Source organism: Rhamphochromis longiceps, linkage group LG3 (genome assembly GCF_057381845.1).
Source record: "Rhamphochromis longiceps isolate RC_006_pf linkage group LG3, R_longiceps_female_GT1.1, whole genome shotgun sequence".
Lineage (NCBI taxonomy): Eukaryota > Metazoa > Chordata > Actinopteri > Cichliformes > Cichlidae > Rhamphochromis > Rhamphochromis longiceps.
In genome coordinates this window covers 46,113,569-46,140,119 of record NC_140559.1, presented here as the reverse complement: position 1 = coordinate 46,140,119, position 26,551 = coordinate 46,113,569, and the positions used below count along the sequence as shown (strand labels likewise).

The following is a 26,551-nucleotide window of genomic DNA, read 5'->3' as shown; positions in this document are numbered from 1 at the left end:
CTCATGCTTTGTGGATACAGAACCAAAGTTTACTGACATGTTCCTAGGACTACTGTATATATGCATACCAGACGTTATACGGTTCTTTTAACAGGTTATTTGTGTCAAAACAGAAAACAAAACAGGAACTTGGAAAAAAAAAAAAAAAAAACCAAACAAAAAACAACTCTACCATTAATGTAGCTGTACTTCATTAACCTCATGACTAAATTTACATTCATATTTTGAAGTTTTTACCCTCCCCTCTTTTCCGCCGAAGCCACTTTCCCCACCTGGTAGGGCTAAACAACATAAACAACAACATCTTTTCAACGGAACAAACATATAGAGAGATAACATTACACTTAACAAAAAGGCCCCACCGCGAGGGCGTCTGGAGAGTGTCGGCCACCGCTTTTTGGCCTTTTCCTACCTCTCGCTAATAACACAAGGCAGGAAGGGAATAGTTCAGACTTTTTTTTTTCTTTTTCCAATCTCCTCACAGTTATGGAGCAGGACAACATTTTTCGTCCGCAGCGTCATTTCTACGGAGCACTTCTGTTCAGAGTCCAGCAGTTTTGTGCCCATATATTTCTCTTTCCTCTTCAGAAACAACTCAATACCCTGAATTCATTTCTCTTTCTCCCCCCTCATTCTTTGCTCTCTTCTTCCTGGCTTAGAAAATGGAGCCTTTTCCTCTTCCAGTCAAAGAGGGGAAAAAGCTACGCAACATGAAGGCTGACCTTTCTTTTTTTCTTTTAGTAGTATTTTCAGTTTTTTTTTTCTTTTTAAGTTTTTAAGTGAAGGAAATGAGATGAAAAAACAGAAGTGCAATGGTCTACCAGCCTTTAATTCTTACCCAGTGGCCAGCTACATTTCCAAAGCAGCTACAAGTGTCCCTTTTAAGTGACCACTACTTTTCTTGTTTGTGCACATAAGGTATAAACTATGGTGAATGCTATACAGATCCTACAGTGTCATCTGGCCCTCGGAGTCGCCAGGTTCGCTGACAGACCTCAGAAGCTCAGCTGATCTGTCATTGTCATAGACTCGCGTCCAGCCACAGCTTCGACTTCTTAATGATTTGGATATGAAGAATCGCTTCTAAATGCACTTCTACACATTGACCTACGGTAGCTTTTCCGACTAGAGTAGGAATGCTGTGTGCATCTCAAACGGAATGATCTTATTCCCACACACCCAAACTCACACACTTTCGCACATATGCAGTTAATGCTCAACCCCTGCATGCACACATCCCTACCTGCTGTACATGTTCATGTAAAAGCTCACATATATACCTCTCGTGGACACTTTTACACCAGCGGGACACGCCTGCTGTTCTCACTCGCTCACTCGTACAAACGCACGCAAAAGGTTTGAGTCGTTTAATGCTTCACCACCTCCAGCCGTGTTGAATAAGGACTCCTCTGCCTCATCCTTGCCCACACAAGCCTTCCCTGAAGAGCCTTTATCCTCGTTATGCGGTGACTATAAAGGGAAGTAGACTGAACTAATTTTTTTTCTTTTTTTCACAAAACACACACCCTGTTAGCAGTTCTTAATTCTTATATTATAGATAATATAATGAGTCAAAGAGGAAGATTAATCGAGCTCTAGATCTATAACACGCTACAGCTGGGCGGGAGAGATGCGGAGAGAGGCGAGCAGGAGTAAAGGCAGGAGAGTTTCTTTGCTTCTTCTCCTCCCTTCACACTTTTGCTTCCTAACTCTGATCTCTGCTGGATTAAAGAGAGGCAGGGGTGCCGTGCCAGTGTATGCACTCCTCCCGCTCCCAGCCTGAACACATGAGGCTGTCCCCTTTGAATTATATTCCTTTTAATGCGTGGCTGTCCTAGGGTTTGCTGCTGCTGTTGTCCCGTTGCTTTTTGCTGCTGCCGCTGCTGCCGCTGTAGAGGCTTGGGTTTGCCACGAGGGGATGGGGGGCCGCCCCCATGTAAGGCCCGGCAGTTGCTGCGTAGTTGAAGATGGCAGGGAGGAAGGGCAGAGGCTCCACTTTGTCTCCCCCCGGTGCCATCATATTCAGAGCCACGGGCAGCGCTGCCAAGTTGTAGGGATAGGCCAGGAACTGGGGCCCATACAGCAGCTGGTAGGGGTCCGGATAGAATGGCAGCTTGGCCAGGTCCCCGCCATTAGGGACCATCACTTTTCCCAAGGGGCCAAAGGGAAGCGTTCCAGGCGGGTAGGAGGACATGAGCAGGTTTTCCTCCTGCTTCTTACCAGAGCGGTAGCTGTCCGGCACAATGAGGGGTAGTGGATAATCCTGGGAGGGGTAACCCACTGGGGTGGTGTTACCTTGCTGGGAATCTCTAGAAGAAACGGTATCCTGGTGCTCCGGTTCAGGTGGCTGTGGGGCTCGGGGGAGAAGCAGAGCGTGGGCAGAGGGGCGGTCGCCGGCACCAGCTGCTCCAGTGGGCAGCGTAAGCCTGTCAAGTCCTTGTGAACTGGAGTGAACCTGGTGGTTGGTTTGAGCTATCAGTCCAATGGTCGAAGGTGACCGGCAGGGGGATTTGGGAGTGTGCCTGTGTGATGAGGGTCCATTCATAGTGGTTTGAGTGGGGATATGTTGGGGAGATGGGACAGGGCTCAAGGGCTCCTCTTTGGGGACCAAAAGTGTGATCTGGTCCTCTGGGATGTGAGCAGCTCTACTGACTTGGTGGACCCTCTCTAGTTCTTTTTCTCTCTCCCTCACAATTTCTTTCTCCCTCTCCCGCTCTCTCTGTCTCTCCAGCTCCCTCTCTTTCTCCCTTTGCCTCTCTATCTCCCTCTCGCGAGCTAGTATTGAGGACATGGTCAGGTCTTGTGCTTCATTGGGAGAGGGACTGCGGGACAGGGACTGGACTCTGAGATCTTGCACCAGAGGCGGCTCCTCGTAGCCGGCGTGTAGAAATAAACTGCTCCCACCCTGTCTCTCTCTGTCCATAATGACCCCATCCCGTTTCATGAATCCCCCCTCGGAGCTGGAACATGTTGTCATGGAAACAGGAGGAGCAGCAGTGGTTATTCTGGTCTGTGATGTCATGGGCACATTTGGGGAGGTGTTGGCGGATGCCACAGCGTGCACAGGGCTGGGTATTCTGTGGATCTGACTATCTAGGTGCTTTTTGCTGGGAGTGCGGTAGTCAAGACATTCAGATCCGTTCATGACGAGCACGGTCTGGAGGGTGGAGGGCGTGGCAGATGTTAATTTGTGGTTGGTGGGTGTAAGGTTTACTGGGGCGTCTAACGGAGGGTCTGCAGCTTTTGGTGGCTCTCTCTCTGGAGCTGGAAGTGTGGGCTCTGTTAGTTCAGGTTTGTCACTGGTTTCTGACACCTGATGATCTGTGAGCTCACAGAGGTGCTCCTCAGGCTGCTGCGACGCCAAGCACTCGCCACTGCTGGGCGGCTCTGGCGTCGAATAGCTGATGACTGAAACAGAGAGAGCACTGGGAAGCTCTGCTTTTTCATTCTCTCTGCTAAGAATGTCAGCAACTGTCTCTGCTGTTTTTGGCTCTGTGTCTTTATCTTCTCTTTCTCTCTCTGGAGAACTGCTGAGCTCGTGGCGTCGGATGTGTCGATTCAGAGCTGAGGATGTCTTGCACACCTTGTGACACTGTGGGCACGTGTGTCGTGATAAGGCCCTTCTACTTAGACGAGTTGGACTAGAGTGACTCCCTCCCAGGCCACCCTGTCCCCCCTTATCTTCATCATATTTTGAAATCTCTGGCACAGGTTTGACCCCTTCTACTTGTTCGTGAGCAGCTTTGAGAGGTGCACAGGGGGCTTCAGTAGGTTTGGGATGCTGGGCTCTCTGGTGGTCTTCCAGCTTATCCCTCGAGGGGAAAGTGGCTCGACAGAAAAGGCAAACAAACTCCAGCAGGTGGCTCAGCTCATGTTTGTCTCGTTTTCTGGGGCTCGAGAACCAGCGGCCGCACGTACCACACTCAGCTGCGTTCCCGTTAGTCCACGGCCGCCTTTTTATTCCTGTAGGAGCCACTGAGGTAGACTGAGGAGGTTTTGGAGAGTGCACAGGAGAGGTGGAAACCTCATGGCGGGTTTCCTTAACCTCTTCTTCAGCCTCTTTATTTTTATCTTTCTTTTCCCCCTCTCCCTTGTCTCTGTTAGCTTTTGGCAGTTTTTCAGCCTCCTCAGTTGTTGCATCCTCTTCTTCATCTTGTGATTTCTCTGTTTCTTTATTTGAAAGGTTCTTAAGCCTCTCTGCCCTCCTCTTCAGCCGGATGGAGCGCTTGTACTTTAGCTTCCTCTGCCAGCTCTTTACCCTCTGTAGATGTGCTTGGGCCTTTCTCTTGGGCTTATAGGAGTAGTAAGGTCGCCATAAATTGTCCTCTGTGTCATGGTCGCTCTCGAGCTCGCGCACCTCCTGACGAAAGTAGTACTCCCTCACTTCACTGGGGGATTTGGGGCTCTTTTTCCTGACCACTTCTTCTTCTTCCTCCTCCTCCTCAGAGTCTCCACCTTCCTTATTGCCCTCTGCTTCCATGCTGGCTCTGCTTTGGAGGCGGTGTCTGTGGTGGTGGTGGTGGTGGGAGTGAGAGTGGCGTGGTTCCTTGGCGTCCCGCACAGATGATGTTTCACTGCGTTTGGTTTTGGGGGGAGAAAGGCTCTTATCTCTCCTGAGGTCTGTCTCAGATATACTGCGCTTCACTATGGCCTCCTCACCAATACGTACAGTAATCTGACACAGTGGCCCTGCCTCTTTGACCTGTGACCCTACAGATGCTGACAGCTGCTTTGAGTTAGAGATATCACTCTTGCTGTGGGACTTGCGTGATTTGTGAAATAATCTGCCTGTCTCTCTGTCCTGCCTGCCTCTCGAGCCCTCCTCTGCCGTATCTGAACTGTCTCTTGACCTCTTTCTGTGATTATCTATGCTGTCCCTTTGCTTTTTGATGGGCCGAGACGGGCCCTTGACTACAGTCTGACTGTCACTGTTTTCGGGGGATGGGCTGTTCACTGGGCTTTTCTCGCTTCCAGACGTGACCTGATTGCTATGCACAATGACAGAGGATGACACAGCTGTCCCGTGAACTATGACGGAGGGCTTTGTATGGCCATATGTTATCACAGAAGGCATGCTCGTCTCTGTGCCTCTACCACTCTTGAGACTTTTGGTTTTACTGCTGTTGGACATTTTGAAGCTGCCACTACCTCTCCCCTGCTCTGACTCAATGTCTTCACTCTCATGTTTTCTAACCTGGGACATATCTACCTGGGGGAGGGGTGTTAGTGCAGAGAGGTCCCTGTGCTCAGCAGTCACAGAGACAGGGAATCCATCAGGGAATCCATCAGGGAAGGCATCTGGGTCAGGCTTTAGACTCTGAGGGTGGGCCCCACTGATTAGGCTTTGCAGGTCCCCGGGGCCCAGAGCACAGCCCAGGCCTGGCAGGGAGAGGGGAGGTGTTTCGGTTGGTGGCAGGAGCAGGCCGTTATGCAAACTGTCACTGTAAGTCTTGTAGGGTCTCTTCTGGGAGCGCATGGGAAGAAGACGGTACAGTTTGAGGGCGTTAGCTTTCTGCTTATAACCCCCGTTAGCTGTCTTCTCACTGGAGATGAGGCTGGGATTAATCCCATGGATGGTCTTCTGATGGGTTTTGAGATTGTAGTACGTGGCGAAGGCATCCCAGCAGAAGATGCACTGGTAGCGGCGCTCTCCTGTGTGCCACACCTCATGCTTTGTGCGGTACTCGGCCAGGGCAAAGACCTTGTCGCAGAAATGGCACGGATATTTGCGGCGCCAGGAGTGCACATTAGAGTGACGCTTCAGGCTGGAGAGGGTCATGTAGGAGCGCTCGCACACAGAGCAGAAGTAGATGACATTGCCGTCTACCACCTTCACAAAATGGTTCTCATCACCCGCCAGCACCTCTGTGCCTGCTGCATCATCACCTTGGATACGCGCCAGGAGGCTTCGTGCTTTCTTCCCTGGCCGTGCCTTGCTGATGTCTGTCTCTCCCACAATCATTCCCCCCTCCACTCTCACCTCGCCCTCCTCCAGCGGCTCCTCCTTTGGCTGTATAGTGAGAGAAGGAGGGCGAAGGCTATTAGAGGGCAGGCCTGGCACCCTGCAGGAGGCCTCGTGGGATTGCAGTCTCTTGCTGTGGATAAAGACCTTGCCACAGTAACGGCAGCAAAGGGCGCGGCTGCCACGATGCAGCCGCATGTGGACCGTGAGGGAGGAGGCTGAGCTAAACAGCCGATGGCACACGCCACAAATCAGTTCGGGCTTCAGGCTGTCAGTAGGGGAGTAGGAGGATGAGTGTGGGGGTGCGGTGAGGCCCTCGGAGGGAGGAGGAGGTGGTGGTGGTAAAGGGGGAGGGAGATGGAGGGTGGGTGGGTGAAGACTTGGTCCGTGAGGGCTCCCAGCTTTCCCAGATGGCCTTCCTGTTATTTTCTCTCGTCTCTCTGCATCCCCGCCTCTCTGATAGGCTGATGTGCCCAGACTGAAGAGGATCTGAGCAGTCTGTGAGGGGGAGGCTGTACCGTTGGCCGCCCTGTGCCTTTCATCCCATCCATCTCTAGCATAACATCCCCCAAAAGGCCCGGTGGAGGATCTTGGTGGCGACCTGTGAAACTGAGTCTCTGAACTGAGCTTGGAGCACTTTAGAGGAGGTGGCGATTTGATGTCCTTTCTGATGAGTGCATGAACAGTCATGGGAGATGAGGAGGAGGAGGGCGAAGAGGACGGAGAGCTGTCGTGTCTTGGGGGTTTAAAAGGTCTGTGCTTTACGTCCATGGTGGCATCCAGTTTCCACAGCGACCCCTTGTCTGAGCTTTTGGACGACGGTCGCCGTCGGTGGGGGGAAGGGGAAGATGAGGAGGAGGAGCCATGACAGTGGTTTGGTGATGTCAGAGAGGTCGGAAGGGGGGCTGCACTGAGCGGGAAGCTTAGGGTGATTTTTGCATTTTTAGGTCCATCACCCATATCCTCTAACCTGTCCTCCATTGTGGTCTCTCCCCGGCCTCCGAGCCTTTTACCCTTCATCTCCAAGCGCTCAGCTTCCCCTTCCTCCCCCTCCTCTTCTTTTTCTTCTTCAGACTGGGAAGTCACACCAGGACGGTGTACTGGTTTGTGTAGTCCTTTGACCTTGTTTGAGCCGTACAAACTGACAGGCGGATGCAAGGAGGAAGCTCGAGCTGGGTGAAGGGTGTTTCGAACCACTGGCAGCGGCGGCGGGGAAGACAAAGGGGACAGTCGCTGACTTTGGTGTGAGGTGGGGTCCTTAGCTGCAGTCCGTGCGGGTTTGCAGAGGGAAGCCGGGCGTTGTTCACTCAGACGTGACGGAATATGGCCCACACGGAGGGGGTCCCACACCTCACCGGACACCATGACCACCCCCCGAAATCTGAAAGAAAAAAAATCAGAAAGAAGGTATTAGCATTATAAGCATACCATGGTATATGTACAAAACATACATAAGGTAGAAAATGGACATTACACCCAAAACTTTTGCAGACGCAATCATGACAAACAGTGGAGAAGACTAAATGCCCAGCTATGCTGAACTCCCGACTGCTCAGGCAGGAATGGTGAGTGCAGGGAGGGAGAGGGCAGAGGGGGAAGGAATGAATCTGCGGCAGTGCTGGTTTAGATTTCAGCGTGCCACAGCCAAGCTTTCAGAAACGCATTCCAGCGATCCATCTCTCTCTCTAGGCTGTGACACAACATTCCCTATGCCTAATTGGAAGGCGTTCAGATTTTATCAAGATTCCCGCGGAATAAATTGCTGACTTAGATTCGTGGCCCCAACACGCATAAAAATAGTCCCGCTCTCTCTTTATATGTGAGCAAGAGCCTTGTTAGCCATTCCTGGCAGTGGCTAGTATTTGCCAGGCATGACTCTAACCATTTATTTGTGAAGGCGGGGATGGGGGGGGGGGGAGGGAGATTGCATGCATGTGCACAGAGAAGGGGTGTTTTTCTGCCCTCTGCATCCGGTACAATCTCGGCTAAGCCGGAGAAGATGAGCGACAGGCTATCCTCATTTCCATCCTAATTCGCCTGCTACGGTGGCGGTTGCAGTGCCACTGCAAAAATGTCCCATAAATGAGAAAGCAGCAGAATCGCGTACCGGCAGTCAGCTCGCTGTTATCACTTATTTATTGCGGGTTCATTTGTTTAGGTCTGCAGATTTTTTGGGGGGGGGGGGCAGAGACGGGATTGGGCCGTAATGATGTGACGAGGAGAAAAATCCTCAGTCATGCTTTTCTGCCTTCGTTTCGAGCAGCAAAGCAGCCAGGAAGGCAGGCCGCTGTAAAATTCCACAGGCAGCCCTGAACAGGCAGAAACTAGGTCAGCACTGTTATTGCAGAGGAAAGAGGAGGGAGAGACAGAGAAGGAGAAAAGAGGGTGAGGATGAGGGAGAGTGAAAGGGTGACAGAAAAAAAGGGAGACAGAAAGAGTGTGTGGGTTAGTGAAAAAGGGGGGGGGGGGGGGGGGGGGTGTTAATATAGGAACAGTCAGACACACGGCACCGTCGGATAAACAGGAGCCCAGGCTAATGCTACCACACACACGCAGAGCACATACGTGCACTCTGCATACACTCTCACCCACAGGCAAGACAGGCCGGCATAAACAAAGCAGTTCAACATGGAAGGGCCTGCTTGTAAATGATATTCAAAACCAAAGGGTGAATCTGAGTGCACAGCGGCCTAACACTGAGGATGCAGCTGGAGTGACATGTAGCCAACGGAAGGAAAACAGAAGTGTCTTTTAATCACATACTGGGTGCAAGCAGCGGCACATGCTCTTTGTTATGCAAGGGACAATAAAGCGGTTCATGCCGGCTTTCAGATCTAAATCAGAGCAAGGGTGCACGAATCAGTGCTCAGTACTGAAACGGGCCTCCGTTGTCGCTCACATTTGCTGAGCGATAGATGTTGTGCAGGAAATCCCTTATGGCAAGCGCCAGGCTGCTACAAGTGGGCGGACGCGCTGAGAGACAGCGCCAAGGCTAAAAATTTCATCCCCTCATCTGATTCTTGCGTCGCGGACAGGAAAATGCGTACGACGCCCCCTCGCTCTTTCTCTTCATCTCCCTATGACGCACGGAGCCACTGTGCAAGCAGAGCCTGCACAACACGCAGCCTGACTGTGACAGGCTGCCTTTTAAAAGTCCCAACTTTATCTCCACACACACACACACACACACACACACACACACACACACACACACACACACACACACACACACACACACACACACACACACACAGAGATGAGTGGACAAACACCTCGACACTCGGCGCACAGACAAATGTGACCATGAGAGTCCCCAGGCAAAAATCAAAATAAACAGCAACCCTGTTCCCACACCTCTCTGCAACAGGATGTTCTGCACAAATAAACACGTCGCCCGGCCTGTGAAGCGTTCGTCTATTTATGCTCGTGGCACTACAAAAACCGCGCATCGAGAGCAGGTGCTCAGCCGGTGCGGGCCAAATTACGGAGCGGGCTCACGTAAACACGACGCGCATTATAGCAAACGCGTCGGCTTTCATGTAAAGACAGAGACGCTGGGCTGACAGGCAGAGGGATCAAAGGCAGACTTTGAGCATGATTCAGTTTGTTTTCCACATCAAATGACAAATCTGAAGAGAAAGTAAACATCAGCGGTTTTGATTAGGAGGATTTTATTCTTTAAAACCTTAAAAATAGCACAAAGTTGAAGATCGGTGCATTTAAAGTGACAATAAAGTTCCTCGTTTTGATTATAATTACAAATTAAACGTTGACTGCACATTGTAACGGCATGGCCAACACGTATGACCAACGCATGACACCATTAGGGGGATACAGATGGGGGCCCAATCGGGTCTGGCATTCACTGCGCAACCCCTGTATGCCACCGAGCAGGAAATCTTCAGGGAAAATTAAGGCTCGTTTTTTGTTTTTCACTACTGCTATCAGTCGCTTTCCCCAGGTAACTGAAATGAGGGACACTGGAAGAAATAGAGCCACAGTGGAAACTGTGATTGGCAAATAAGAGGGAGGAGGCACAGTAGCGCGAAGAGGAAGCATGACACGCAGCGTGAGTAAAGCAAGGAGAAACCTCAGACAGAGGAATTCACTTGATGGAGGTGAGAGGGTTTTACGGGAAACGCTGATCCGTAAGTAACAAAGCCTACCTGACCGTACTCCTCTCATTAACCTTTAAACTCCTTAACTTTAGGAAATTAAAAGTGCTATCCAGCACAACAAATAACTTGGACCTGCTTGGACTCCAAGTTTGACTTATTGACTTTGGGGTCTTTTTTCTCTTGGCAGGAGAAAAATGTGGAGAACTTTAACTTTTCCCTTATAATTGTATGATTTGCAACGGACAATCAGTCACCGGGAACATCGCCGCTAAACTGGCCTTGTATAACAGAAGGCAGGACGGCAGAGGAGTTTGGCTGGTGCACCAGCTCGAGGCCTTGAACCAGACGTTGAGCAATCTGTTTATTCCGCACTGAAACTGGTACTCATGCTGATAGACAAATAACTGGTGGGATTCAGTTACCATGTTTTTTTTTAACCATCTTACAGAAACACTCTCAAAAATCAAACCACCAGTGTTGAGATTTTTTTTTAATCTTCAAAGGGAAAACGACATAAAAAGGAAACCCTTTACAGCTCTTTCACAACAATACTTCTTATAATTGAATATTAAAAGGTCTGATTAAAGCAAATTAGATTTAATGCTGCTTTAGCGCCTCTTAATGTGGCACAATCAATATAGTGCAAACAGCTAACACTTGCACCTATGGCTCCTTTAAATTTTGAACTAATAGTGCTTAAATGATTAACTTCACCTCTGGGTATTCACTCTTTGCCATTCACCCTCCCAAATTAGGCCTTGATTAAAACTTCTTTTTATTTCCACAGTTTAGGCCATCATATTTACACAACTGCAACACAACAACAGGATATCTTCGATAACTTGCACGCCTGGGAAAAAAAAAATAGAAGCAGCTTGACGATCAAACAGGCCGTGACGGACCGAGTTTAGTTTGAGTTTATTCTGACCCTGAATGCAGCGGATGAGTTTGATGCGTTTCTTATAAAATAGGAAACTGTAACCAGCGGCAGTAACCTGACAGTAACTACAGGTCACAGCTGAACCAGGAAGTCTGTGTGTGTGTGTGTGTGTGACTTATGTTTTTCCTTCTTTGCAATCCTTTTTCAGGATATCCCTTTATTTGTGGCGTGATAATAACATTGCACTCAGCAATTAGGCTGCTGACTGCAATGTTATTATTACTGAAAATAATCATGGTATCAGTGCTCGTGCGTGTATTTGTGTGTGTGTGATAGGTTAAGAGGAGTGCCTGCGAGGGTGAATGTGGGGGGCCTGTGTGTTCCAGCCGGCGAGCCAGCGGCGAGGAGCATGTGGGAAGACGAAGGTGTAGCTGGGCGCCCTCCCCTGTGGAAGGTCAGCCAGAGGGGCCCAGGCATCGAAGCAGCAGTAGGTCTGCAAAGATGAGTGTTTGTGTGTGTGCATAATGTTGTGAGTGTGGGTGGGTTGGTGGGGGGCATCGTTAGCAAGAACAGCTACTGAACTCCCGACAACCCCCCGGCCAAGAGGGCGTGGTGGAGCCAGCCAGATGGGATAGAGCAGGAGGGAGGAGGTAAGGGGAAGTTGGCATGGTTCGGGGAGTGGTTATGGTGGTGTGAGTGGGGGCGTGGGGGGGCTGGAGGGGAGACTTCAAACACATCCATCCCGTGTTCACATTTTACGGTTTCCTCGTCTTTCATATCCCCCCCTCGTGCAATCCCTCAGTGTGACTGACTGCGTGCCCCCACCCTGTGTGTAAACTGTCGTATCATGGTGTTTTCGAATGCCACTGCACGCACCGGCAAACCTGCCCGTGTCTAAAACGCACCACTCTCCACGCTCTGTTAGCTCCCAGCCCAGCACGTAATTCCCATAATTCTGCTTGCTGCAACAGAATCATGGGAGGCATTAGGAAGCAGCGAGACCCAAAAAAACATGAAGAAGGGAAAAAAAAACCCCAGCTCTGGAGAGCGGCGGCAATGCATCGGTGACCTTTGTTGAGGTAATTCCCCCCACCCCCAAATCATTTTCAATTTCATGCGCAGTCCCTGCTGAAGGCGTGAAAACCTCATTTAAGTTCTTAACATGCGAGTATTAGCAAAGCGGTTTGTCACCATGAACAGCAAGTACACCCATGGCAGGGTGAGCAGCAAAGCGCTGCACCAGCTTCCTGAGCTTGTCCACATCCTTTTAAGTTTGCAGCATGTGAGAAAAAAAAACAAAAACATTTATGTAAACACAGCTAACCAAGTCAAAGACGGTAACGCTTTTCATCTCAGCACTTTAATGTCCAGCGCAGAAAAACGCCTCAAAGGCACTTAATTCATCTAATGTGTGACTCAGCCACATTTAAAATAGCAAACCGCCGCTATCAACATCATCATCTTCTTTTATTTCTTTTTTTTTTCAACACAACAGAGCTGCAGAGGAACTAAACTTCCTATTGTCTGACCTATGACCTCTCACCCCGTGGCAGTATGGGTCATATTTTCCACATGCCGAGCTCGGGGACCTGTCTCGGCATCCAGGAGGGGAACGAGGAATGTTGGGAGTAGCTGGCAGCAGATGCTCTGTTGTTTTGGAAAAAAAAAAAAAGAAAAAAGTAAGGCTTATGCTGGGCTGGGGACATCAACATGCCCTCTACCGCTCTATGTGAGGCAACCTCCAGCACAACACCAGGCTGGTAAAATGGAGGACAAACTGGGCGGCCCAAAAAAACGAAATAAGAGACAGAACCTGTTGATGGGACCGGAGATGTTTACCATCGCCTACATCCGACATTTAAACTCACCAGAACACTTCCTCTAATGTTGTTGGAGAGTTCACATGCAGGAGGTGGGGGACCGGCCCACCATGTTTAAGAGACCCCCTCAAAACAAACCTTGCATCGCGTGTTTGACCGCCACCGCTCGCTCCCTCTCCCCTCGAGTCCCTGACCTGCAGTGACTCGCCGAGACGCGAGATAAATTAAAAGTTTCATCACAATCTCAGAACGAGTCATCGCTCTTGAAAAAGAACTGCGTGGTGCGCCAGCGACAGAGGATGAGGGAGACGAGGGACGAGGCCTGTTACTGGCACACGCACACGCACAGATCCAGCGCGCACACACACACACACACACACATATAAATACCCTACCATAAACACACACTGCATAAGCGCACACACCCACCACAGGACTCACGCCCCAGCACGCGCACAGTAAAATAAAAACCTTTTCCTCCTTCTTCACGCGCGGAGCAATCACCGCCGCAGCAGCAGAGTGAAGCGGAAAAACAAGCAGGAAAACAACAGATTTCAGCCTCTCTTCCTCTTATTCTCTCTGTCTGTCTCTCAGCAAGGCAAGCATACAAGAGAACGTACCTCGGAAAACCTCCTGCTGCATCTCTGCTGCGATGTGTTCTTTCCCCTCACACTCCCTCTCTCTCTCTCTCTCTCTCCCCCTTTGGTCTGTGTATGCGCACGTCGGAGTGTGTGCGAGAGAGGGAGAGAGAGAGAGAGAGAGTGAGCGGAGGGAGAGGCGGCGCACACACGCATGCACACACATACAGGCAGCAGTGTGTGAAGACAGAGGGCAGGAGCGATTCTCACACTCGAACTTGCTTGCTCTCACTCGCTCACTCCCCCCTTTTCTTGCTCTCTCTCCTGTCTCACTCCAGTTTTTTTTGCCTCTGACACACGATTCTTAGTGTTTTTGCTCTTTTCTTCTTCTTCTCCGGCAAGTGAATCCCTCTGCACCCCCTCAACTGACCCACCACCACTTCCACCCCAACCTCACTGAATCCAATCTTCCTTTTATTTGGAAGTGTTGTCCTCCCCCCCCCCCCTTTCCCTCTCTAACACACATGCACAGACACACACGCATACACACACACACACACGCTACTTTATATACACAAAGCCCAGTGATAGGGAGAGGGAGGGAGAGAGGCAGAGGGAGACAGAGTGGGAGAGCAAGCAAGCAAGAGGACGCCATTTAAGCAGTTTGTTACGAGCACTGCAAGTCCCCAAAATGGCTGAAAACAAACAGGAACCACGCCAACTCAAAAAACCTGGGCACCAGGACAGACAGACGGAGGGACAGTGAGAGGAGAACGAGGGAGAGAGACAGCGAGAAAGTGAGACCGACGGGGAGAGAGAGAGAGACAGAGAGAGCACAAGGCTGGTGGTAGTCAAATGGCGGATGGGAGCACTCTGTGAAACAAGTGAAGTTCAGTGGGGGAAAACTCAGACATTATAAAGGGTGGTGTGTGTGTGTGTGTGTGTGTGTGTGGGGGGGGGGGGGGGGGGGGGGGGGTACTCCGACCATTCAGCACGCCACTTCGATGAAGTTTTGGGATTCGGAAGAGACACTTTGAAAAAAGAACAGCTAAAATTGATTCAGCAGGTGCCGGAACGTCCCCAACTTTAAGCAAAGCTCAAAACAACCCCCCAGAAACAAAAATGCCAAACCCTACATTTCCCATGATGCAACTTAAACTCATGCTCTCCCTGCCTGGCAGATGCCCATGTCTTTCATGCTTCGTGACCTCACTTGCTAACCATGAAGGGTGTTCAGATTTAAAATAGCATGTGTGAAAACAATGCAACAGGCTGCGTAGGTGGAGGCGTGTTCCTCCAAGTACCAAAACAATTCACCGCCAACCAGGAAGGTCGGTCAGACCGACGAGTGCAAGGGCCAAGCGCGCTTTACAGTGGTGTCATAAAGAATTTTACAACTTTGGAAAGACGGCACAGCCACAATAATTCAGTCCTGCGTCCTGACGTTTGCAAAGTAAACAGCTGTTGCTGGAAGGAAGTGATGGCACCACCATTCATCGGTGAGAGTATGGAGAGCTGCATGGATGGATGCAAAGCTCAGTGACAGGGATAAGGTGGGAGGAAAGGCCGATCAACCAAACAAAGTCTTTCTAGCAGCAAGTCTTGGTGCTCTGCGTACATCTTTGGAGCCCCAACTGAGGACCTACTTGGGCAGTTATTTGAAGCTCCAGTCTAACTTTAATTTCAACAGATGTGTAGAAACAGAACTCAGATTTTTGACTACATCTCATTAACGGCACAGTCCAGAGAACCAACATGAGGGGAGCTGGAGCTTATCCCAGTGGTCATAGGACAAGAGACAGGGTACACCTAGGACAAGTTCCCAGTCTGCTGTAGGGCCAACCATTCTCAATTTTAAATCCACCAATTAACCTAAACCCACTAACTGCGTGTCTTTGGACTGGGAGGAAGCCAGAGTGTCTGGAGAGAACAAACTCCACACAAAAAAGGCCCGGCCAGATGGTGGAGTTGAACCCAGGACCTTCTACTGTGAGGCAACAGTGCTAACCACTGCACTGCCAACACCGTTTTCTGTCACACTGAGTAGCAACAAAACTGTTGCGAACCTCTACTGTCCACGTGCAACCCTGCAACGACAAAGACATCTTCCATCTTTGCTGTTTGGGGACTCGTGCAGAGCTCCCTTTAGGGCTATTTGTGTGCCGTTGTCGCTCACTATGCCTAAATACTTCTTTTCCATCATAGGCTAATGTATTGGTCTAGTTTATATTTTAAGATTTGAGGGACAAGGAAACTTCACATTTTATGAAACTGGATCAAATCTTTTCTGGTATAAAACCAGAGTGCTGTCCCAGAGTAGCGGCCAGTGCACGAAATTTTTCAGACTCGTCTTTAAATGAGAACGTGGCCAAAGGCTGAGAGAGCGCCACAAACCCCGGGGCAGGGACACCATTCCATTGTCCGTGCCCTCAGCTAAAACGGTTCAAGTGCTACCGTCGATGGCGCTGCTCCTGTCAATTAAGGGCTTTTAGGTCAGCTGGGGTATCTGGGGGATACTCTGAAATCTACTGGGCACAACTCTCAGTTTTGTTTGGCAGCACAACTTTAATCAAGGTCTGCAGCTGCATCTGAGCACTGATTCGTGCATAGCCATGCAAAATGCCTCACAACAGAAACTGCCTTCGCCCTCCCTGCTCTCGGCCTTGCGTGTCGCGGTCGGTAGAAATTCCTCCGACAGCCATGAGCCACTCTGCGGCCTCAGATCAGGAGGTATTCTCTCAGCTGGAACAAGAAGGAAGAAAAATGCGAGCTGGGGTGGAAGAATGTTCTGGTACTGTTATGCTACAGCACCATCATACTTCCCACTGTCCTTTTGAGTGGAGAGACCCCCCGCCCACCCCCCTCCGGTACCCACCAACTGAACCTTGACGCCAACAACCCACCCTCCTCCTCCTACTCTTCCCCTGCCCTTTCCCTCTTTCATCAGTCTCTCTCACCCTCATTGTACGCTGCCACACTTGTCTCCATGGGAACCGCTCTGGGATTGGGTGTTGTTCCTGTGACCTCTCGAGCTCTTGGAGTTGAGTGAACTTTTTTTTTTTCCCTGCACCCTCCATCCTCACTCGTGCACGTTTTTAAAGCAAAGTGTGTGTATGTGAGAGAGAACTGGAAAGTGAAAAATTATGTCTGTCATGAAAATGAGCTCATGCATGCGTGATGCGGAGACAATGTGTGTGAGAGTGAGTGTGTGTTACAGGAGTGCAGCCACTCGGTCCACGCATGTGCACCTGCATTGTCCCGTGGCTGCAGCCGGCCACCAACTCTACATTCAGAGGCACCCCGTTGTCCGTCAATCCCTATTCATGGCTGTTAGGCCAGACGTGATCATATCTTTTCATGCTGTGCTACCAAGCGACACGCACATCTGAATACACAGAGATAGAGAAACTTAGAAAGCCATGTCGGTGGAAAATTTAAACCATTAACTCACCAAGTCTTTCAATATTTAACCAAAGGAAGAAGAAAACAAAAAAGTGTTTATCTGAGTCGCGGCGTCAGTCTTGGATTTCGTCTCGGGCGCACACGGGATGTTGAAGCTCAAATAGATTTCTTTAGAAAATTAAAAGGAATTAATTCTACATGTACGGTCGGACTGAACTAAAATGTTTTTGTTGTTTTCACTCAGCACTATACCAGCTGTGCAATCAAAAGGACCCTACGCAGTCTGGCTGAATTATGGAGGAAACCTTTGGTAGGTGCGTCCTTGTTTGTTTTTCAGGGTCTGTCAGCTTGTGCATGAGGACACGGATGCACATGCTAAAATAAAGCATAAATCTTAACACTGTGTAGCAACACTGTTCTAACCATGATATGAAGCTGATATAAACTATGTACTCAAAATGCAAGTAGTTTGTGAAGTAGTAAAAATACCTCGACATGCTGTCTTAAACTTTCACTAGCTTAAATTTAGCAAATAGTTATCAAATTAAGCCATCTTAATCACATTAAGCACTCATCTGAAACATGTTTTGATCCATTGTCTCAAGTTTGCGCTCATTTTTTTTCTTTTTTTAGTCTTAGCTAACTCCTGGGGGAAATATGAGTCTTTAATCTTTAAATGCTACATTATGTTCATCAGCTAGTCACTAACTGCTGACTGAGGCACCAGAAATGGCATCATCCAAGCAGTAAGGCTCAGTGTAGCCTCAACAATGTAGTTTGTGATTATAAACCCCCCATGCTATTCTTAAAATTAAAAACAAAACATGCTGTTCATACCCGCTTTAAGGAAACACACAGTGCGTTTTATCCAGAAGTCTGACTTTTTTCTTTAAATGAAGACAACTGAGAGCTCGAGTCTATCTCTTAAAGACATGCTGAACGAGGCTTGTTGTTCCAGTATAAACACTTGAGTGAGCCTAGGATCTTGTATCTGAGAAGAAAGGGAAAGGTCGTCATCTCTGTCAGATCCACGATATGCAGAGTCACACCTGCAGTCAGTTTGAGTTTTAGTGCACCTGAACTCTAAACGTGCTTGCTTACTGCTTACCAGACTTGTCAAGCATCAGATCCTTAGTTCTTGGTGTTTATTCGGTCAGTTGTTTGTAGTTGAATAAAAAAAAAAAAAAAGAGTTATGAGATAGGAATCAGTCACTCTCTTTGCTTGTTTCCTCTTAACATTCACTTTGTGTTTCTGCTAACCCGGACACTGGTGTGCATATAACCCGAGGCCCGTTCATGGGTTAGAAAACATCCTCAGTGATCTCAGAGAAGGGATGACTAACCTGCTCTCCAGCTGACTTGGACTCTGATCAAAGTGGGAAGTCAAACAACGTTACAGGAGTTCAAATGTCAGTGCCTTCTTAAAGAGGAAGCAGCAGCTTTAAGAGGACGACGCAGCAAGTTTCTGCGTTTCTCAGGAAAGCAGTGAAAGCGCAGCATATACATTTTCTGCAAGCGTGCGGGCTAATAATGAGCTTTACATGTGTTTACATCTGTACACGATTGGGTGTTTAATCCTTCAGTTTTATCTCACAGAGAGAGGGGCGGTGCTGTGAGTAATTTGATGAAACCTCGGTAGACGTAGGGAGAGAGATGAGCGTGCTGCAGCCTGTCCTCTGCAAACACGTCTCTGCTGTTTACAAAAAAACAAAATCAGTGCAGGAAGCCGGTAATATGGAACAGAAAATCCACGCAACAAACGGCTCCCACATGATGAAGTTAACAGCAGAAACCACCATTTAACTGGTTTAACAGCTCTTCCACAGACTACTCAGACCTACAGATAAACACCATCATAAAGCCCAGTTTACAACACACAGTCAAAAAGAAAGTACACCCTCTTTAAAGTCTAAGGTTTTATATATTAGGACATAATAAAATTCACTTGCTCCCTATTAGTCTTAAAACTAGAAAAAGATTATATATCATGTCATTAATTTCTTAACAAAAGCAAAAGTGCAATAGGTGAATAACTAAGTACACCTTTGCTGCTTCCACAGGAAATAAAAGGGAAAGTAACCGCCAGGAGCTGCTGATCTACTACACTTGATTAACCAATCGTCAACAAATATGAGCACCTTTTTACAAGCAGAAGTTTTTACAGTGTGGTGGTAATACAATACCAATGAGGAAATGAGGAAAAATCTTAGAGAAGCAATTGCTGTTGTCCATTAATATGGGAAGGGTTATAAGGCCATTTCAGAACAATCTGAAGTCCATCACTCTCCGGTAAGAAAGATTATTCACAAGTGAAAGATACTGAAGACGTCTGCCAATCTTCCCAGGAGTCGACATCCCAGCAAATTCACCCCAAGGTCAGACTGTGCAAAGCTCAGAGACGCTACCAAAAAAAGCTTACGTTTGCAGAACTGCATTTAAACCAGTGGTTCCCAAACTTTCTTTGCTGGGCCCCCCTTTGTTTTACAAGAAAATCTTTGTGCCCCCCTGGCACAAACGCATCCTCCAACCACACACGCCCATATTTTGCATATAAACTCCATTGCAGTTTATTTCACACCTCAAACCTTTAGTAAACATTAAAAAAAATGAAAGTAAACTGCAATAAATTAGAGGTTACAATAAAATAAACTACCAACACTTTTAAATAACAGAAAAACAAACCATCTTTATGGTGTAATTATTATACGTGTAGTTTTTTGTTACTGTGTAAGAATACTCAATATTGCTATCAATACATTTTTCACAAAATGCCTCTCTGTGCAAACATAAACAACTGTGGGATACTGTTTGTCCGGGATTTGGACAGCCCAGCGGGTGCTCCCGATGCAGGGGAAACAAATTCTGATCGGGATACCTACCTTGGCGCCACCGTTGTGCAGGTAAAGCCAAAGGCAAAATATGCTTCATCATTTTTTCTAGTCTTTGGTTTGGAAGCATATGTGGCGATACTTCATCTTCTGCTTTGTATTTGTGTGGGAGCCCTGCCAAAAACCTGTCCATTATGCTATCAGTGTCCAAGCATTCGTTTTTTTATTCATACTGCGCCCCCCCTGCAATGGCTCTGTGCCCCCCTAAGGGGCGCGCCCCCACTTTAGGAACCACTGATTTAAACAAACCTTTTGTAACAATGTCCTTTGGACAGACAAGACCAGCGTGAATCAGTTTAGCTAATGTTGGCTTTAACAGGCTATTGCACTGGGAAAGCTTTTTCACATGACTGTAATTCTACAGCTATAATTAGACAAACCTATTTTTTCCTGCTTTATCTTAAAATATTCCCCTGACGTGTCACTGAGTAGGGAAAAAAGGCATCTAATGAAATGCTGTATGAGTTACACATTTTTCAACCAACCTGTAAGAATGTAAACATAACTGTGCCAGCAGCCTCTCGAAAACTCGTAAAACCACAAGGTTGGAAGACAGAAGAAACTTTGAATAATCAGGTCAGAAGTGCCACAACACAACATTTATTCTACGTCTATACAGAGGCTACGACTGGATGCTTCAAGGTTAAAAGGGTACAACCACAGAACCGTGCATAGCATAAAGGTGAAACTGCTTTTGTATCATCACAAAGGTCGAGCTATGACAGACTAGGATCGAAATCTGAAAGTATTGTTTTCAAACTCCTGTCTTCGTTTTGTTTCTTCAAGAATTATTGGGTAATTTCACACTTTTACTTGAACTTCTCACAGCTGTCAGACCTATTAAACCAACTGCAGGTAGGCACAAAACAGCGGAAATATTTTAGTTGCTAACACAACAACAATGATCATGAAATAATTTTCATGTAATCGGATTAAAAATGGAAGATGGAAGACATATTCCCCCTTTTTTCTTGAGCTGAGAATGCTTAAAACTTCTGAAGTCTCGGCAGAGGAGTTAGCAGGTTCAACTCTACACCATGCTCACAGCCAGAAATACACACACACACACACACACGACAAAGAGCCTGTCCTCAGCAGATGTCCACAACCTGCACGCTGCTAAGCTCAGAGGATGTCCCACAGGCACGATGAAAGCACAGGAAAGGTTTCATCGAGCTACGCTGACAAGTTATGTTCGACAGTTATAGTGCATTGCTGGACTTGCCTGATATAACTCAATAGGCGGATCCATCGGAGTATCAAATGACAGAAACGAGCCTTTATCCACCCAAAGTCTAACAGGCCTGTTCTAGGTCCCTGAAGCAGGCACACCGAGCTATAACGAGCATGTTTGTGTGACTCAGCAGCGAGACTGCTGAGTCACACAAACTCTCCCCGGGCACACGGGAGATAAAATGTCGAAAACTGGAATTACATGGGCGCAGGCCGCGCAAGAGAGTTAAGGCTGGCATCTAATTTACAATTTGATATGCAATAAACCGCTGGCAAAATATGGTTGTGTAACACGGGGGAAAAGAGCAGAAAAAGAAGAGGAGGAGAGGAAGCAAGGATGTTGCTAAAGGAGACTAGAAAGGATAGTTGGAAAATCATCTGGGAGGGGTGCTTGATATGGTGTGGAAGAGAGAGGGAGGGAGGTGGATGGCTGGTTTTTCCACTGCCAGAAAGAGAGAGGGAGAGAGAGGGGACGGCTAAATCAAATTAATTAGCTCCTTCATCTCCAGGCAGCTACTCAGGCATGCTGTACTGGCAAAGAGAGGCAGTTGGAAGGGGTGGGGGGCATTAGGCAGAAGAAAACGGGAGAAAGCGAGATAGGACATGGTGGAGGGGGTGAAAAGCCTGCTGTGTATGTGCGCCATTCAGGAGGAGCAGGAGAGGGGAGGGGTGCATAATTCTCTGATAAGCAGGAGGGTTGTTTTGCTGGAGCTGCTGCTCAGCCGTGAGGAGGAGGAGGAGGAGGAGGAGGAAGTAGCTGCATGTTGGCTGACGCCGTGTGCTGCTGCGCTTCATGGCGATGGTACTTCCTGTTTCTAGACAGGCTGTATTTTGAGGGCACTGTAAACAACCCCGCTTTCATCCACGCCTCTTTAAATAGCACGCAGGCACTTCAATCAGAGCCTCCCGGAAAGACGGGAAGCCGTCTTGGAAAGACAAAAGAGATAGATACAGGGATTTCTTTTTTTTTTTGAGTTAGGAAAATATGAGGTAAACGTATCCTGTAATCAAAAATAAAATGTAGAAAGGGTGGAAAAAAGAAACCCAACTGTTGAGCTGACATTAAGAATTAAAGGGAAAGAGGGAAAGAAAGGGAAAAAAAAAGAAAATGAGGCAGATGGTCTGGTCAGTGGCATTCAGCCAGGGGAAACACAACAGCAGCACAGGAGAGAAACTTAACACAAAAAAATGGATAAGAAGGGACACCGCAGACAACATGTGGCCATCTCTGAGACTATGAGCGAGGCAGACGAAGCCAATGACGCAAGAAAGCGAAGATGAAAACTTAAGACATAGAGAAATATGTTCAAGTTGTTCAGTTAGTTGGCAGACAGCTCTTTGAGGGGGACCGAAAGCAATCATGCGACCGTATGAAAAGGTAAATAGGCCAAGCTGATTGAGAATGAAAGGCGTACAAAAAGAAGCCCCCCAAAAGCTTAACAATGAGTGAAAAGGACAGTGCCAGGGGTCAAAACCCTGGAAGAAGCGAGCAATGGACAGCTCGTTGCAGCAGCGTCGCCCAGACGAGACTTGGCTGCTCTGAGAACCCGAGATTAGCGCTAAGCTGATTGCAACGCGAGGTGGGATCAGGAGCAATTAATTTAGCACCCAGATCATTCCAGGAAAAGGCTGAAAGAGCCTTAACAAAACACAGATCTCCCGCAAAAACTCCTCCGAGTCAAATACTAGCTGACTTAACATTCCTGCTTGTGTCTGCAAATGAGCTGCCTGAAAGGAATCCTGGGTAAAAAAGACGGCAGATGAGGGACCTGGAAGGCTTGAAAGAGTGTTTGGATGATAAAAGGAAGGATGAAAGAAAAGATGAAGACGCTTGGCAGAGGCTGACATCAGCCAAAACAAACAGTCAAAGAACAGGACATTCTGTAGCGGGCAGAAATGGGCTGGCCTGTTCAGATGGGCTCTCGGAGCACGCCTCTGAACGTGCGTCAACCATTTTTTATTAACATCCTGGTCCCTAATGTAAGAGAACGAAAGGTTTTCTTTTTCTTTGTTCCAATAATCGCACGAACCTGACATTAAATACTGAGTCTTGCCTGTTTGATCCTGGTGCTCAGCGTGATGACCCCTGCACACTGGGATTTGTAGTTTTTCCAACAACCGCCCATTTTCTCAAACTTTACTGAGGCACACAAATTCTCCATTTCATGTTCAGCAGTTTTATCCAGAGAGCAGCAACACAGCCTCCAGGACATGCTGCCTTTCACTTTGTCAAGAAACAGTGATCTTGTGCTGTGCAGTGACTCACTGGCTGATGTCATTCAATAACAATACAATTTTTCTACAGGGATGGAGGCGAACGTTATAGTTTAAGCTCACTGTAAATCTGACTGAAAAAATTAAGTCTCTGCTTTGTTTTTTTGCTATACTGTGCTATAACCCCACCACAAACTCACTGACCCCTAACAACACACATGCGCTCTCGACAGACAAGAGCTCCCCCTGGATACACCAATCTTCAGTCCTTACAGGAACAAACAGACGCTCTCCTATACCGACAGCAGCCAAATCAAACAACCATTCCCCTCTAACCGAAGCGAGACTTTGCTCCTGGTTTTAACAGACACATCAACAACCAGGCCACCGTCACCAACTGGCCTTCTCTAAAACATCAAACTTAAGTCAACCATGGCTACTGAAGGAAACATCCAGCTGCCAAAACCACCAGCATTCACAGAGTCCGGATTTTCTTCCAATCTATTTTCTAAAGTGAAACTGCGCGGCAAACATGACTGAGAAACATAAACTGAAGCAACCTTAAAAGTATGAGAAGCTAAGCCACATTGAGCAGCGGACAGTACCGCAGTCTGTCAGACTTCTAAAGCTGAATTCACTACATGTAATGATTAATCATTATCATTAAATATAAATATTTTCCAACTTCAGTTTGAAAGAAGTTCACATTATATGCAATCACATGCCTCATTAGAGTAAAGGTACTATTATTAACATTTAAAATGCATTACTAGTAAACGTATGCATTCAAATTTTCATTCATAGTCTCTGTCCTTCTTTTAAAGTATTATAGTGTATATTTCTATATATACTTACAACTGCTTGTCAGCATAATCTCATAGCTGTAATTACCCATTTAGAAATTTGATATTACCTATTACATTTACAAGGTGTATGTAAAACTAAAAAGTACTCAATAACAGCAAAGAAAGTGAATCATATACATAAAGTTACAGTAATTGCACAACTTTAGTGTGTTTTTACATTGAAATCTTCTTTAAATAATCCAGTCAAGGGCCGTACACACCAGGCCTACAGGACGTTCCTACTCCTGAACCAGTCTGATCTATACACATTTGATTCTTTCATGCTTAGGAAAGCAGAGGTGACTGCTTTTGATACTATGCTGACACTATGGGGCTATATGCACTAACCTCCTCGGAACAGCAGAGGGAGCACTTTTGACAGTCTTCTGGGAGCCGGTTCCGCATTGAAAATGTGGTTGTGCAATGCCTTTGCAAAGCTGATCATTCTCACTACAAGCCAGAGGAGGGAGCCAACTGGTCAACAATGAATCCTTTGTATAGTCATGGTATAGCATGGCACATGGTGAACAAAGTGATCTACTGTCACATTCCTATGTACATTTCAAAACGTGTCATCACCATCACTCGGAGCATGTTTTGACTCCATGTGGATACAGCAGATCTGACCTTGCTTCTGAGCTTCAGTGATGCTCTCCTCTGATGGATCTGCCAAAAAACAGAACAGATGATGGCAAACAGGCATGTTCACAGTGCTGGTATTTGGTCCCATTCAGCAACATGCATGTGGTATTTTTTTTTAACAAGAAAATGTGGGATGTAAAAATAAAACTTAACAGTCCATACTGTTGTTTCAAAAATGTTTCTTTATTTAGAAAAAAAGGAAAATGGGCAGGAGAACCTGATACAATGCTTCAACAGCATTACATGCAGTAAAAACACTACACCAGATTTAGATTATGCAACCACACAAGGATTTAAACACTGCTTGTGGCGTTTACTCCCACCTTCTTTTGACAAAACGAAGACAAAATGTGTAAAAGGGTCTATACCGAATACTGAGCACCTACTGCCAAACAACCCTCTGTTGCTTTTATGGGACAAATGGGATTGGTGGCTGTCAAAGAGCTTACATTTAAGACATTGTATCATTTTGCTCAGGAAACACTGGTCACTTCGGTCGATTCCTTTGAGCATAATCTATTGTTTATGCTGAAGACAATTCTTAGCTACTGAAGACACTTATAATATTTTAGCTCTAACACGCTTACCTCAGTTTGACTCTAATACATGCTGGTTAAGACCCCATTGTTCTAATTACAGTAAATTCAGGGTTATACATCCGCATACAGACTAAACAGAGAGATTTCCTCTTCTATAACAGACTAATATGCACGTTGTTAGCAAAATGGCTTCAACTTTCTCCACCGACGAAGAGTCGACAGTGTTCAAATCGTCACTGGCAAACGTAAACGAGCACTTTCTACCTCTGAAATAACCTAACGATTTAAAAGTAAAGCTAAAATATTCACAGGGCTCATTTTAATACTGTGTTCGGCGGTTTAATATAAAAACAAATACGTGGGTATTTGACTGGTCAAGTTAGCCAACAAGAATATTCCAGACCTCCATCTTTTCTCGTTCACAACAAGAAGCATACAACCGCCATGTTGAGCGCTAACTGTGATAGCCTTAATTATATTCCTCACGGTAGCGTTTGAAAAGCAAAAATAAAGGTGGTATAGTAAATCAACGCGTTTTCAACAACCTCAGCATGTAAACAAGCATGGTACCATTAGCCAGTAATTAACCGGTAAACATCGTTTTGTGCCATTATGGCAAATACAGGGCTAAACCGAAGAAGGCTAAAACACAGGGAGCCTCACGTTAACGGCACTTTTTAACACTACGATATAATAATACCATTATGGGATAAATATAATAAACTGTTGATGGTACGTGAAATAGCAGGGCAAAAAACATCAGGGAACATACCGTCATTGCTGGTAAATAGTCCGACGTTAAGCTAACCAATCGACTGCTTTACCCAAGAAAGCCAAATAATAACTCTAGAAATTTAAAAATGGAATCAGCGGGCTTGTAAACGAGTTGCAACCATTACACTTTAAATAACACTCGCCGTTCGTCGGTAAAATTAGTGGCCAAATAATGCAACTTAACCGCCATTTCAGCCTGCTTTCGAAACGTGGCCTTTGTAGGGTTTCTCGTTTTAACAAAAATATTTTAAAGCGAATCAACAATTTAACATTATGATTCAATACAAAGCGAGCATATTACAGATATAAGTGAAAATAGTCAAAATCCGGTGAGAAGCAGGTGTTAAATAAGCAGTTGAGGCTTCCCCGAGACTTTCCTAAAGGGCGTGCGGGAAAATCCAGTTCAATATGCAGCCATCCCTCGCAGTCGAGTCTGAGGCTTGCATTCAAAGTCCCAGAGATCCAAAAATGCACAAGTCAAAAAGCCAAAACGTCGACGCATTTCTTAAAAGAGATCGAAATATAATCCAATAAACAATGTTTCTGAAGTGAAAATGTAATATTTGTCGACTATTTTCCCTGTTTCACTACAGACATTTACAGGCCTCAGCTCTGAGCCTCTTTTCTTAGAGCCCAGGCTGATCCACAGCGAGACG

At 47.0% G+C, this 26,551-nt stretch overlaps 1 protein-coding gene across 6 annotated transcripts; it reads right to left on the bottom strand.

Annotated features, from left to right (window-relative positions):
* Nucleotides 1–95: 95 nt before the first annotated feature.
* On the bottom strand, nt 96–24,636 carry zbtb4 (zinc finger and BTB domain containing 4). Of its 6 annotated transcripts, XM_085399765.1 has the most exons (3): nt 24,520–24,636; nt 24,289–24,390; nt 96–7,343 (listed from the first exon to the last, which is right to left on the bottom strand). In XM_085399765.1, the coding sequence occupies exon 3, from the start codon at nt 7,325–7,327 to the stop codon at nt 1,835–1,837; it is 5,493 nt and encodes a 1,830-aa protein (XP_085255891.1). In that variant the 5' UTR covers nt 7,328–7,343; nt 24,289–24,390; nt 24,520–24,636; the 3' UTR covers nt 96–1,834. The 6 variants fall into 6 exon arrangements, with proteins under 6 accessions (XP_085255891.1, XP_085255896.1, XP_085255893.1 ...); XM_085399770.1 differs by lacking the exon at nt 24,289–24,390; XM_085399767.1 differs by lacking the exon at nt 24,520–24,636 and having other exon boundaries at nt 24,289–24,395.
* Nucleotides 24,637–26,551: the final 1,915 nt, after the last annotated feature.